This window comes from Osmerus eperlanus, chromosome 7 (assembly GCF_963692335.1).
Source record: "Osmerus eperlanus chromosome 7, fOsmEpe2.1, whole genome shotgun sequence".
Taxonomy (NCBI): Eukaryota; Metazoa; Chordata; class Actinopteri; order Osmeriformes; family Osmeridae; genus Osmerus; species Osmerus eperlanus.
Genome location: NC_085024.1, coordinates 18,857,945 through 18,872,833, shown reverse-complemented (window position 1 = coordinate 18,872,833; position 14,889 = coordinate 18,857,945). Strand labels below are relative to the sequence as shown.

At 46.7% G+C, this 14,889-nt stretch overlaps 3 protein-coding genes across 3 annotated transcripts in view; all 3 read right to left on the bottom strand.

The window, feature by feature from the left end:
- dyrk1b (dual-specificity tyrosine-(Y)-phosphorylation regulated kinase 1B) overlaps window positions 1-5,781 on the bottom strand; it is a 31,248-nt gene extending 25,467 nt beyond the window's left edge. Inside the window, exon 1 of the mRNA XM_062465554.1 lies at window positions 5,124-5,781. The gene's annotated coding sequence lies outside the window, so the exon portion shown is untranslated. The remainder of the gene's footprint in view (window positions 1-5,123) is intronic.
- A 579-nt stretch (window positions 5,782-6,360) lies between these two features.
- fbl (fibrillarin) lies at window positions 6,361-9,558 on the bottom strand. The gene is made up of 9 exons (XM_062465549.1): window positions 9,400-9,558; window positions 8,663-8,815; window positions 8,389-8,523; window positions 8,140-8,234; window positions 7,859-8,029; window positions 7,557-7,689; window positions 7,324-7,436; window positions 7,077-7,222; window positions 6,361-6,853 (listed from the first exon to the last, which is right to left on the bottom strand). The coding sequence occupies exons 1-9, from the start codon at window positions 9,407-9,409 to the stop codon at window positions 6,829-6,831; spliced, it is 981 nt and encodes a 326-aa protein (XP_062321533.1). The 5' UTR covers window positions 9,410-9,558; the 3' UTR covers window positions 6,361-6,828.
- A 2,052-nt stretch (window positions 9,559-11,610) lies between these two features.
- On the bottom strand, window positions 11,611-14,531 carry kcnj21 (potassium inwardly rectifying channel subfamily J member 21). The gene is made up of 3 exons (XM_062466209.1): window positions 14,384-14,531; window positions 13,301-14,171; window positions 11,611-11,984 (listed from the first exon to the last, which is right to left on the bottom strand). Exons 1-3 carry the CDS (start codon window positions 14,474-14,476, stop codon window positions 11,611-11,613), a joined length of 1,338 nt encoding a protein of 445 aa, XP_062322193.1. The 5' UTR covers window positions 14,477-14,531.
- Between the last annotated feature and the right edge of the window lie 358 nt (window positions 14,532-14,889).

The following is a 14,889-nucleotide window of genomic DNA, read 5'->3' as shown; positions in this document are numbered from 1 at the left end:
CTTCCACACCTGTCTACACCTGTCTGTGTGTCCTTAGCTGCACACCTGACATTAGCCCATTAACCACTAGTTTCTTGCCCCCTGTCCCCAGAAGCCCATTCCCTCTTGACCAGAGGATATACATAGCAGGTCCACAGCTCTAACATGCCCAGGCCTAGTGTTTTGTACCCATCGTGGAGTAAGGCTGGGATGCTAGACCAAGGGTCAGTAGTGAGCAGCCGGATTGGTGTTTCTTTCCTTCCTTCCACCTTTCCTTTCCACTTCTCATCCTCCCCTGTGCTCTTACCAGCACACCCTCTTCTCTCCCTCCAGTCCTCCTCTTCTCCTCTTCCTCGCCTCTCTTCTTCCAGTGCTGACCCAGTTTCTGTTCCCAGTGAGTAGAGTGACCCAGCAGCATCCCTGATACACACTCTAAGCCACACAACACAGACACACACACCCTAGATCATCATACTCTACAGCTAACAGGCCTCACAGGCAGTCAACAGTGCTTGAACACACACTTGCTTACACACACACACACGCACATGCACACACAGTACGCATAGACTGCTCTAGAAGACAACATGCACGATAGTGAGGCACTAAGAGCCTGAGAAAGACAGACACAAAATACCACACAGAATCACTTTAAACCAGAACGTTTGCAGAGTTTCCTGCACTTGCCGTTCTCTCAGTCGGATCCCACTGCTGCCCAGTGTTCACCTCTGGAAGATACAGTCACAGGCAAGACAGCAAACAATCAGGCGTGCAGACTGTGAGACAGACAGGCAGGCGTGCAGACTGTGAGACAGACAGGCAGGCGTGCAGACTGTGAGACAGACAGGCAGGCGTGCAGACTGTGAAACAGACAGGCAGGCGTGCAGACTGTAAGACAGACAGGCAGGCGTGCAGACTGTGAGACAGACAGGCAGGCGTGCAGACTGTGAGACAGGCAGGCAGGCGTGCAGACTGTGAAACAGACAGGCAGGCGTGCAGACTGTGAGACAGGCAGGTGGGAAGACTGACAGACAAGACATGGGGACATGTTGGTAGACAAGAAACAAAGCAATCAAACAGACAAGCAGAAAGACAAACAAGCAACTAAACTAGCAGACAGACAGAAGAACGCATAATCAGTAAACATATTTCCATCCATAGAAACATACATTAGACCAGTGTTGACCAAGGCTGGCAACCATCATGGAGTAAAGGCTATTTTAAGAACTACTGCCTCCATGCCATTCCCCCACCTCTGTCCTTCAAGCACACAGGCACGTAAATACACAGCTAACTGTCTTAATCTTGACAGCCCACATAACATCATTCCACTTCTCTCTCTCTCTCCACATAAAATCACCAGCTTACTACCTCTAGTGTACACTTTTCTCTCTGGTTATTATTGCCTTTCTTTTCATTATTTATCTCACTCCTGCCATCCTCTCTCTATCCCCTTGTCCATCTGTTCTCTCTCTCTGTCTCGCTCTCTCTCATTCGCAATATAAAGCAGGTCAGGCTGAAGCTACTCTTGGTGCACACTTACATAGATAGAAATGGTATCTCTCTCTTTTACACACACACACACACACACACACACACACACACACACACACACACACACACACACACACACACACACACAGTTAAGGTCCAGGTGGGGTGCAGAACAGCAGCATCAGATAGAAGACGGCAGGGTGGGGAGTTGGGGGTTTCTTGCAGTTTGCCTGGTTGCTCCTAGCAACAGCAGAGAGTGGAATTGTCTTGCGCTTCAGAGAGGCTACCTAACCCAGGTCACATTGCCTGTGATATCAGCAGTTAACCATTGTTGTACCATTTCGCTGGGCCTCTGTGACTGACAGCGCCTCAGACCGCGTTATAGCATCATAAGAGCCAAGCCCACCCTAACCTCCAGCCTCGCTGCTGCCTCAACCGTCGCTCCCGGCACTTGTTGAGCAGCCATTGCCTCTATTCCTTGGTCCCAACCTAATTAAGTCCAAGCCCTCCCTACCCTACCCGCTGTCCTCGAGACACAGACACTAAGCCCAAACTCAGGCACTCCTTCCCTAAGACCTGCATCCTTAGTAGCAACGGCCTCAGGCCCACTACGAATTTAGGGGACAGCTTTAACCTGCAGTATCTGCTTGTGAAGAAGACGGGATTCAGTGCTTTTAGTCTGGACTGTAGCTGTGTGGGAACGGATACAAACTCCTTGTGCCCTGACCTGCTGTTGTACCTGTTCTAGTCTGGTCTGCCAGTCCAACCAGAAGAATTGCTCCCAAATGCCACAACAATTACAACGCCACTGAGGATCAGCACTGTTAATGACATCTACAAAAGTAGGAATATATGTGTGTGTGTTTGCCTGTGGCTCAATCATCTTAAGATTTAGGTGTATCGTATCAGGTGTATGCCGTGTCCAGTGTGAAGTTGTTCGGATGAGCAGCTTGTGTGAAATAAATCTAAACACAATCACCTCCATATTGATGTGCACTAAGCGATAGAACCATAGATCACTCCAACATGGTATCCTTCCGCGAGGCAAGGATATGCTCCAAGACCCACCCTGTTTGCCAGATCACTAAAGCATTTCATTCAAATGGGAACTGCACTAGTAGTAATAATAGCTATTTTGCTGTTAGGGGTGGGATGTAGTGCACTCTTAACAGTCACAGCTAAGCACACAGCAGATTCTAGTAGACCCAGTAGGTCTAGTGGGGCCCATGACTCCCAGAGAGGCAGGGGACTAAGGCAGAGGTCAGAGCCCAAACCCTCAGCTTGACAAATGTCTTGTTCCCGTACCACCACATGAGCAGTATAAACAGCAGGTAGTCAGTGTGACAGCATGGTCCATCTGGGGGGATAGAGGGAGAGGCTAGATCTGTCTGGTCATCTGTGGACTCCAGAGCCGGCCCTTCTGGGCCTCCTAGAGGGAGGAGGTGGCCCCCGAATAGGGGCACGGTAGGGGGTCATTAGGTCAGAGGTGAAGGGAAGGGTCCTTGTAAAGGCGGCCTAGTAGACAGCACGGACAGGGGGAAAGCAGAGAAGAGGACTGCAGATTTTCTCAATGCAGCTACTACAGGCCTCTATTCAAACTGAACTAAGTCCTTCCCCCTTCTGTACCAGACAACGTTAATCAGCTCTCCTGTGGTGTAGGGTGCCCGACATGGAGTAAACTTCTGAGTGGGTGGGTGTCCCCGCACCCCTTAGCCATCACACAGAGAAGTAAATCAATAGCAGGTCTACCGTAAGACAGACTAGTAAGCCATTGGCTGGACAAGGGAAAACAGAGACATAAACCAACAATGAGAGTGGAAGTCACATTTTCATCATCATCACCAACTAAGGGTTTCTACTAACTTGATTACTTTAGAAAGCTCCTCTCTGCCTGGTAACTTGGGTGTTGGCATGAGACACAAACACACCCATTGGCATGTAAAAGAAAGTTCATTACTTGGCCACCAATTGAATAATTTTGCAATCTCTAACTCTCTTATGCTTTAACTCTACACCAGGGGACCCAGAACGGGAAAAATCCTTCATAAACAATAGGCTCCTGAATAAGCCCCAATAGTTTATATTTATTAAACTAACCAGTGCCCGATACCTGCTACATAAGGCAAATACCGTCACATGTAGGCCTAAATGTAATAGAAAATGTCTCTATTCCTGAGAAGCAGTTGGAGATCCAATAATCTGGGAATGACTCTTCAAGACAATGTCAACCTGCAACCAACCCTTCAACTAAAAACCAACATGGACTGGTTGCCAGTTGGCCAGGACCTACAAACATGTTCTAAACAAAGGACAAAAAAGTGGACCGATTCATCTGATCAATATGCAAATTCTGATGGCGTATAGATCATATCCGAGCAGTAATTAACGGTTAAGAATGGTGACTGCAGTACAACGGTGGCAACATCATGGTTGGGGCTGAGGCAGTGAATCCATTTTGAACCGGCGTTTCTACTTCAACACCACAGCGACAGACTCGCGCAGAACGTTAGATGGAAATGAAGGGTGTAGCTGATACCAACATTCATCCCTGGGATGACTTTGCGACAAAAGGTTATTCACAATTGCAGAGAAAAAATATTCTCAAACACGTTCACAATCACAGTCTCTTGGTTTCATCAGAACATGCAGCACGCCCCTGCCGATTCACAGGCGTGTGAGCACGTATGCCGGTGACAGAAGGGAGGGACACTTCTAATGTCACCCTTCATAGCGAACACACCGAAGAACATCGCTCTGCCATGACATTACCCAATCCAGATGTTTTCCCCGCTGGACTGCATACAATCCTATGTGCACTCTTGCCATAAAGCACAGAAATGCAGTGGCCGGTGATGCAGAGGCTCTTGCACCATCAATCCTCTTCACAGATTTGCATTAACGAGATTGCAGATAAAATAATGGCTGAGTGTGATGAGAAATGACCTGAATCTTTCTTCTGAGTTAGACAGGTATAAAGTAGGTACAAGAGGCATAGCGATGGATTCGGGAGGATCTCGTAGTCATAAGCCTATACTAATAAGGCATGATGATCATGGATGTAGCTAGCTTGCTGTATGGCAATGATGCCTAGCTGCATACCATAGGGTAGCAGCTTACCTACTGGCAAGATGATTTCCAAACATACTACTTCATTTTATGGGTCCACTGCAGATGTTGTACTGGATGAATCCCGAGTTTAAGCAAGAGACAGGAACAGCAGCCCAATTTTGTGCAAAATCGCTCACTAATCTGATTCGCAGTCCTCCATCACTGTACAGACATTAACTTAGAGCAAATTATTATGATTAACTATACTGACATGCACAATTTGGTGGGGTTGCGATCGCAAATACTTGGTATATCAGGACAACAATGGATTTAACTATAGATAAACCCATAAATTGTCCTTCTACCAGTGAGTGGCCTGCACAGTAGCTAGCTAGCACCACAACGATGGAGAGCGGCGCCCTGCCTAGGTGCTAGGGGACAAGGATGGGAGGATGCGAGTATAGCATCAGTCTTCCATCGATCTCATCAAAATCATAACGACACACACACACATACAATCATGACTACGTTAAACAAAAATTGCATATAAAGTTCAATGAATAACACCGCGTTAGAAACGAATTAATCGTTCTCCCACTTACCTCAGGCGGCGGTTCAAATCCAGCTTCCCGGAGCAGCCATTAGGAATCCCTCTCTCCCTCCGTCCTAACCTCCACCGCAGCTACCGGGCAGACTTCGCCGGTAAACCAATCCCCCCTCCCCCCGAACGGCCACCTATCTGCTGGGTGAGATATCCTGTCAAGGAGGGTCGTGTCGTTTTAGCAATAAATTCCCGTCAACACTCGGTGTTCAGTGAAGTCTCCAAAGCGCAGTCCAACCCAACGCGCAAGACCAACCCGCGGTTTTGCCGAGGTCCGCCCGGCACCTTGGCTTGCCAACTGGTTAATTTCAGTAGCTCGAGAATAAAAAAATGGTACAGTAATACCGCGCGGGGTAGGATGAAAAGATCTGTCACCGGAAAAACTCTTGTCTGGGATCTTCTTATATCCCCTTCCTGGTGATTCTTGATTTTCTTATGGTGGTCTTGGTCCGTCGCTGGTTGAGAAATCTTCCGAACCAGCCACTGACTATCCAGCTAGTTAAGACGATTTAAGGGGATACAGGGAATGAGAGGTGTGTAAAAAAGAAACAATCAAAACAAAATTGGGGTTTTTCCGTCGCACCGCTATAACTAGCGATGAGCATTCGCAAGGGACCCCCCCTCTCTGCCCGTTAATCACGGGCTCCGTCACAAATCAACCTCTACGCCCTACCCGCTACGCTGTTGTGCAGATCTCTGAGGATGTGACTGGTGTAAGACATGTGGCTCTTACGACAACCCGCTCGCCTATTGGCTAACTACGTTCAACTCCATATTGCTTTCACCCATCCAGATCTCAGACAGGCTTGAAGGATGTAGGCCTAAGGATCTGATATTGGTCACACCAACACTAGCTAGCTCTAGTCTGCGAGAAGGGTCTGCACTCTGCACGAAAGCGCGCACTCGACACTGAAGCACGTTCTCGGAACTTCCAAAGATATTTCCCCACAAAATGGCCGCCCAAACAAACGCACTGCAATCACCCATCGAGTAACAATTAAGTCTTGTTCTGCGATTTGCGGTTGTAAGAATAACTTGTATGCAACTTGTAAATTAACCATGTCATACCATTCAAAATAAGTTATTATTTAGTTCTGCCATATCTTGTTGAATTTGCGCAGTATGTAGACAAATGGGTTAGAATTCAAATGACTGGGCTACCCAAAGCTCAGAGTACCAGTTTAGCACGAGCAACACAATGACAATTTGTAAAAATTAATAAAATCACCAAAGCCATCTTCTGGTAGACTGGAATACACGTCAATACAAATGTTTTATTAAAAAACAGGGTTCAATATTACAGTCAGAGAAAAAGTAAATATTTGTTTTGACGTCAACCAACAAAGAAATATTGGTATCGACTTTTATTTTTTATAATTGATAAATTGAAACTGCAAACCTATACAAGTGGACAAGATTGCATGAAGAAATAAAACAACTAAAATGTCACAAAGATAAATCACTATATCAAGCTCTGTACAGTTACTCAGTACACAGTTACAGGATCCCCTGGAAAGCCCCCATCTTAAATGTGCTCTTCTCCCAGGTGGGTGTCATACTTCACCTGAAAGCAGGTACATGGTTAGTTTGTACTAAGTAGCAAGCAAGAGGAATTCCAGAGTCTGTATGCTGCGAGCTGGCGCCCTCCAGTGGCGAAGGGGTGACATGGCTTTTTACAGTCACTGCCACAGATGTCAAGGGATGGCTCATTTCTTCTGCTTGGGGGGTGGTCTACAAAAGAGGGAGAAAGTCAGAACATGACCCAAAACCACATTCAAGAGAACCTTTAATCAAGACTCGGTCAGTAATCTGAAGGTCAGTGATCAGTAGTCAACATGCAAGTGAAGTCGTGCGTTATTTCAACACTCCCTTCACCAAAAGGTATTTACATTAATACTAGTTATACAAGCCTCGGGCCAAAACAGGAAAGACAAAGCCAGGAGGTGCTGTATACCTGTAGATGCCCACAACAACGGCATGATCTCTCTCGTATGGTTCCAAAGTGAGCTGCTCTTGGGGCTTCATGTTTTCTGAGCTCATTTTTTTCACCTCAGCAGCAAACACGGCCTCTGGGGCGGCAGTTGAGTCAATACAGTTGGCCTGAAACAAGAAACTCAATGTTACATGCATCCTTATTAGCAAAAGTTTTTTTTACAAATACTGTGTGCACAACTTCGGATGCAATCGATTAAGTGTTGTACCTTGATGGAGATGACAAAATGTCCACCGTTTTTCAGGAAGTTGTGAGCATTGAGGGCGACTATTCTGGTCTGATCAGGCTGGGCAACATCGGCAAAGATGACATCCACCATGCCTACCAACACCAGGTACAAAGGAAGGAAGTGTTCATAAGTCAGAAAAGAAAGTGTAAATAGTGGCTCTTGAAGTTTGGCCATGGCAAAAACATTGCACTAAATTCAGTTGGTGAACGTACCAACAAGCATGCGGTACTTGTGTGGGTGACGGGCGTCTTCAATTATAGGAATAATGTTGGTTCTCTTCTTGGCAACATTGAGCAGGTCACGACCCGACCGGTGGGAAAACTCCACCGCGTACACCAGTCCTTCCTGTCCAAACAGGAAGCAGCAGCACAGGGTCAGACAGTTATTGAGGAAGGACTTAAATGAATGAGTGAACGTATGCATGCATTTACACAAAGGGATCAATAGCAAAGCATGGTTAGTAGATTCTAAAGAGAACTGGTGCGTTAGAGCGACAACCGAAGGATCAACTCACAGGTCCAACGATATCTGACACATGGGACACAGTGGTTCCTGAGGCAGCACCCAGGTACATGACCTTGGCCCCAGGCTTGATGTGGATCTGGTCCACCCCCCCCAATATAGCAGCTGCTAGCTTAGACCGGAAAGGGTTCCATGCTCTGTACTCAATCTTCGTCTCTCCTTCCTGTTGATAAAAAAAAAAAAAAAAAAGAATATTACAGATGGTCCATTCTACTGTATTTACAGCGACTGCAGGGCATCCATGTTGGCAATGTATGATGTGAAATGGCTCACCTCAACATTGATCCTCTTCTCTCCATAAACCGAGTCGCCAATCACCATATTCCTGGTCACCAGAGCGTCCTCCTTACCACGGCAGATAAACACACCTTTGAAAGAAATATGACCACAACGGTTAACCTCCACCTATATATTAATATGGTAGGCAAATCAAGTCAATGGACAAAGCAAACATTCCTGGTAGATGGTAATAATGTAAATCCCACTTTTTGTAAGTGACAGCACATGTGTTACTCATCTCACCTTCATGTCTGTGAGGCTCCACTGTGACTTTGGCACCCCCTCTGAAACCACCACGGCCTCCTCTTCCTCTTGGTGCACCTCTGCCTCCTCCACGGCCTCTGAAGCCACCCTCGGGGGACCTGAAGCCACCACCACCTTAAAGAATAACAAATGTTATGGACAGCTCATTCATTTATGGTACATTGTAGTTTCTGGTTTAGAAAACCCTGGGCTGTTCAATATTGTGACCGCACAGAGAATCTTGTTTAAAGAAACTCGTGTTGACGTTACTCACCACCTCTGCCGCGGAATCCGCCTCTTCCACCCCGGTCTCCGAATCCTCCACCACCCCTGTCTCCGAATCCGCCACGGCTGCCTCCACGGTCTCCGAACCCTCCTCTACCCCTAAAGCCGCCTCGACCGCCACGGTCACCCCGCGGACTGAACCCTGAAGAATAAAGTCAGAAATATTTGTGTCGGATTCGCGTTAAAAAAAAAAGTATACATACAAGCTCAAATGGACGCTACAAGAAGTGCAAATGCCAATAATGATTAACCTTGTGGGGCCCGTTTTGGCCAAATTGTTGAAAATAAATTACAATGAACTTGCTAGCCATACTGGTTTGTACTTAGGTTAACAAAGTGCTTTCTTAGACAAGTCTTTAGAAAAAGTCGAGAAAGACATGGAGTCGCTCGTGGACACCACGTGTAGATTTCCCAGACTATCTAAAATACCAATTCTGATGCCATGTGGGCAAGCTAGCAAACTTGCCAGATAGGTACATTTATTGTTTTGAGTGCTACACATCGACAGTTACAACATTCACAAACTAGCCAAGAACACACATCACATTTTATAAAGAAATGTGAACTTAATCTTGTGAACGGTTTCCGTGCTTTCAATAATAGCAACCCTTACGAAGCAGGCCTAAATGCTCACATAATTAAGACACGTTATTGAATCTTCCTAAATCGTTCACCAAGCACAAATTATAATTGATATGGGTAGTATTTATATATAATCAAAAGTACCTGGTCTCATATCTTGTCGTTGTCTGGATCAGTTTTTGCCTGCGCCTTTTCTTGCTTGCACCGAAGTTGCTTCTCCGTGTACTCTGCAGACGCTACACTTCCCTAGCAGCCCATGTGGTCGCTTACATCGCACACTCCCACAATGCACCGCGGTCTACAACAACACGGTCCTTTGCCTCTTTGTCCATTAGAGGGCTCTGTTTGCAAGGTTAACTTTTGCCTGTGGTAGTGAAGTGAGGCCCCTCGCCGCAATCGATGTGTGAGTGAGTCACATAATACACTGGCCCTAGCATATAAACAGAGATATCAGAAATGCACGAAATAAGATGTGATTTTTATTCTTATGGATATATACAAATATGAAATATGACATAGAGATGGCATTTTCTTGTTTTGGAAGTATTGTCATTGAAAGACATACTTTGCAATATCATGATGAGTTTTCAGTATTCACTGGGTTCACAGAAAACCTCTCCAATAAGCTTTAAAAAAAATTAAAGTTCATGTGTTTGTAAACAATACAAATGATGGGATGACAAAAACAAGACATAACTTTAAACCGGCAGATTCAGACAGATTATATGGGTGAAATCCACATAGTTTATTTGTTCACAATTTTTTAACAGCATCAATTACCTATACATTTTTATTTAAATACAAATCTCATAGACACTCAAGCATCCAATCGATTTCATTTCTAAATGTTGGCACAATACTATGTTGTTTAAAAGATAAGTCTTTGTGACCTTTGGCAATGATCGTCATAGTTCCTTATGTATAAGTGCTAGGGAAGTAGCCAGTGGCCTGCTGCGTCTATGTGCACCTCACCGCCTTTCACAGTGTCACTACCACAGGTGTGATATCACAGATGAGATACCACTAAACTAACCGTTTTTGGCACCATTATATGAAATGTTATAAATGATGCCCGCAGTCCATCATGCTCACTTACATTAACATTTACATTTATTCATTTAGCAGACGCTTTTATCCAAAGCGACTTCCAAGAGAGAGCTTTACAAAGTGCATAGGTCACTGATCATAACAACAAGATAGCCACAAAACATCGCGAGTAGCCAAAACATGAAGCACACATTGTGAACAACCAAAAAAGTGCCAAAGGGAAGAACCATAAGAGCATGTAGTTAAACAAGTTACAATTAAACAACATGAACCGCTATAAGTGCAAGTGTACCTGTGGAAAAAGCAAGCAACAATAATAAAAACAATATATCACAGCGAGTACAAAAATTTAAATCAGTTACCACTAACCACAAGAGCAACAAGTCTCTAAGCAAGAGTCATTGTGATCCTTGAGGAAACTAACATCGGGTCAAGCGAACCATTCCTAAGTACCGTTGTACTCCCGGAACAAGTGCGTCTTGAGCCTTTTCTTGAAGGTGGAGAGACAGTCAGTGTCTCTGATGGAGGTGGGGAGTTGATTCCACCACTGGGGGGCCAGACAGGAGAAGAGCTTGTGTTGGGACCGGGCGGTCTTGAGCGGTGGGACCACCAGGCGGTTGTCTGAAGAAGACCGTAGGTGACGGGTGGGGGTGTAAGGCTGCAGGAGAGACTTGATGTAGACGGGTGCAGTCCCGTTCACTGCTCGGAAGGTCAATACCAGGGTCTTGAATCTGATACGGGCCATGATAGGTAGCCAGTGGAGAGAGATGAGGAGCGGGGTAACATGGGAGCGTCTGGGTAGATTGTAGACCAGGCGGGCCGCTGCGTTCTGAATCCTCTGAAGAGGGCGGGTTGCACATGCTGGGAGACCAGCGAGCAGCGAGTTGCAATAGTCCAACTTGGAGAGGACAAGTGCTTGGACTAGCAGCTGGGTGGAGTGCTCAGACAGGTATCTCCTGATCTTCCGGATGTTGTAGAGGGTGAATCTACACGACCGGGAGACCGCAGCAATGTGGGCCGTGAGGGAGAGCTCGTCGTCCATGGTAACCCCAAGGTTCCTGGCAGAGGATGAAGGGGTCACCGTCGCAGATCCCAGGGTGATTGAGAGATCGTGGGAGATGGAGGGTTTAGCCGGGATGATGAGAAGTTCTGTTTTGGCGAGGTTCAGCTGGAGGTGGTGCTCGGTCATCCAGGCACTTCTCCATTACTGATATTTTCTCCATCCAGTTCCCCTTCATTCCTCGCTTCCCCCTCTCTTCCTCTTACGACGCCCTCTCCCCTACTGTCTCCCTCCACCCTGCCTTTCCCCTATCTTCCTCTTATGACGCCCTCTCCCCTACTGTCTCCCTCCACCCTGCCTTCCCCCTCATCCCCTTTATCTGTCTTCTCCTCCATGCATGGCCGCTTAGGGGGCAGAGTCTGGGGCGGCGGTGGAGAGTGGGGAGCAGGTGGGGAGAGAGGAGGCGAAGGGGAGAGCGGGGGCGGAGGGAAGGCTTCGTCCTTTTGGGCCAGTTCAGCCAGCTTTCGGGCCGAGCAGGCGGGAGTTGGGGTGGGGTAAGTGTGATGGAAGGTGTCGTAGTCAACCTCGTAGAAGCCCTCTTCCAGGGATAGCACAGGTGTGAAGCGTTCGCCCCACAGCACCTCCGAACTCAGGTAGGAGCTCCGGGCCTGGCATGTCATCCCTAAAGGAGGGGGGGGGGGGGTGGAAAGACAAGAGAGAAAAGGGGGCGAGGGGAGGACAGGGAAGTATGGAGGAGAAATTAAAGCAAGAAGTGTGCTATTAGTAGCTCTTATTACGGTTCATTAGGCTTTGTCTCCACGCCTTCCAGTGATCTCTCACTCTTTAATTTGGATTCTATACGGTCTAAGATCTGGGGAAATGTAGGTTGACAAGAGAGTCAGGGATAAGCATTTAATCTGTAATGTGCACAGTGCTCACATCAGTCTCCCCATTCACACATAAACATACGTACAGACACACACACACACATCCACCCTTATACACATACCCACACATTCACCTACCCAGCACCTCCCGACCCACCACAGGGACACACAAACACTCTCTATAAATAAAACACTCTCTGCTCTAGTGAACCTTGAACAACCACATCCATTACCATCCATATTACCAATAACACTAAGGAAACAAACAAGCAACTACACAAAAAAGACACACAATCATACTCACATATGCACATAATTATATTTAAAGTGTATTGGAGTGGGAGACACCTTTTTCGACAGTCGTGTCAGCAGCAATAAGCAGCAGGCGCTTCAGAAATTAATTAGCATTATCCCGTGGGACATGAGGTCAGTAATGATAACGTCTATAGAGCTGCATATAACCATTAAAAACACTTAAAGCCACCAAAAAAAATCACATACATAACACACATGCCACATGCACACTCCACAAAACATACTGCTGGAGAGGGAAAGCGGATTTAGGACTATAGGTTTATGACTCAGGGAATACATCTATGATGTAGCCCCATGCCTTTAACCGTCTTCTCCACCTAAATATCTATATTCAGGACCAGCAGGAGGAAACATATCGCCATTCCAAGCAGACTTGTTAATTTACCATGGGCCCTTCTATTGATGGACCCCTTCCCCTTTGCTCACCACAACAGCTCCCTAGCATACAGGACAACAGTAGCTAATTAGTGGAGTATAATGACAGAGCACGACGGGAACATCTCAGACTACCGTTAATTAGTGACAGGCAGGCCCCCTGGGGTATCTGTTGGTACCCCTGTCTATTGTTCCCCCTGCCTCAGAAAGCAAATCCCCAGAGACTGACACTCACTTCCATCCTCAGTCATTTTGTCAGGAGTTCGTGTCAAACTTGTCATCTGCTCACAGATGCTAACATCGCTTTCCATACTTAACCATTTTGTCAAGACTCCACTGGCAGAAACTCCACGGCTAACTGCCTTCCCAATTTCAAACTTAACCTCTCTTCCTTTTCGACCCTCGCTTTATTTCCCTGTACCTGTAGCCTCCACCATGCCTTCCAGGATGACGACAATCTCGAATTCCTCTGTGGCCAGCTGCTCCTGGGAGAGGTCCCAGAAGGGGCTGTTCTCGTTGACCTCATGGCAGATGATAAGCGGAGACACCAAGAATAGACGGTCATCTCCGGTGTCAAAGCCCACGTTGATGTCTGTCTGGTTCAAGGGGATAAACTCACCCTCCTTGGTCTGCCTGGAGCGGATCAGCTTAGCTCTGATAGAGGCCTCCACAATGTGAGAGTTTCTCAGATCACCAACCCGAAACATGACGCACAGTCGGCCATCGCGTAGAGACACCACCGCCTTGTGAGAGAACATGAGGGTCTCTGCCCTCCTTTTGGGCTGGGAGATCTTGACGAACATACAGCCTACCATGAAAGCATTGACAATGGAGCCTAGGATAGCCTGGACCAACAACAACATTATGCCCTCTGGGCAAGTGTCTGTGATGACACGGTAGCCATAGCCAATGGTGGTCTCCGTCTCGATGGAAAAGAGGAAGGCAGAGACAAAACCGTTGAGGTTGTTGACGCACGGTGTCCAGGTGCTGTCCTGGGTATGGTCAAGGTCTCCACGGGAGTAGGCAATGAGCCACCACAGGAGACCGAAAAAAAGCCAGGTGGATGTGTAGACCAGGGTGAAGACCAGTAGGTTGAGGCGCCACTTCAGGTCTACCAGCGTGGTGAAGATGTCTGTTAGATAACGGTATGTCTCTCGCACGTTGCCGTGGTGAACATTGCACTTGCCGTCCTTCTCCACATATCGCTGGCGACGCTTCCTCAGTGGACCTGCTGATTGGCTGTATGGGTCCTTGTCCCTGCCCCCTACCACCATGGTCTGGTCTGTGGGGACCTGTGGGTGAGGAGAGGTGGGGTAAAAAGAATGATGGGGTGAGGTTGGGTAATTTATTAAAGATAATGTAATTCACAATAACATCGTATATCCTAAACTTAAATATCCTACACACCATTGTTTAGTGTTTTGCACCTCCCTGCCACAGTAAATTCTGTGTTTGTATAACATACATGGCGAATAAACCAAATTCTGATTCTGATTCTGATTACCTTGTTTTTAGGGATGCTGTCCCAACGAGGTTTAGACAGCTTGGCACCTTGTTTCTCGATATCCTGCCCCAGCCGACTCTTGAAGCACTTCATGGCCAAAAAGCTCACCTCCACCGTTTTCGATCCCAAACACAATCCCAACCTCACACTCACACACACACTCAGACTGGCTAGAAGAGAGGACACAGAAAAACAATCCTACATTTAGTCCTCCTTGTTATGTCTGATTAATCCACAGAACAAGCTCCATTCAATCAGTTTAACCCCCCGTGCAGAATCCACGGGGGGGTTGCACGATTTGCCAGATGAAAGAGATAACACTTGTGATAGTTAGTTTCATATGGAGATGGCCAATCAGATAAACAGTGTGAAACCAACTGCATTTTATCAGCCGCAGTAGCTGCAACATAAACCACTGTCTGACACAGTTATCTGGATCTATTATGTGTTTCTTTCTTTTTTTATTTCTAATTAATGTTTGTGTATGTGTGTTGTAGGATGTTTAA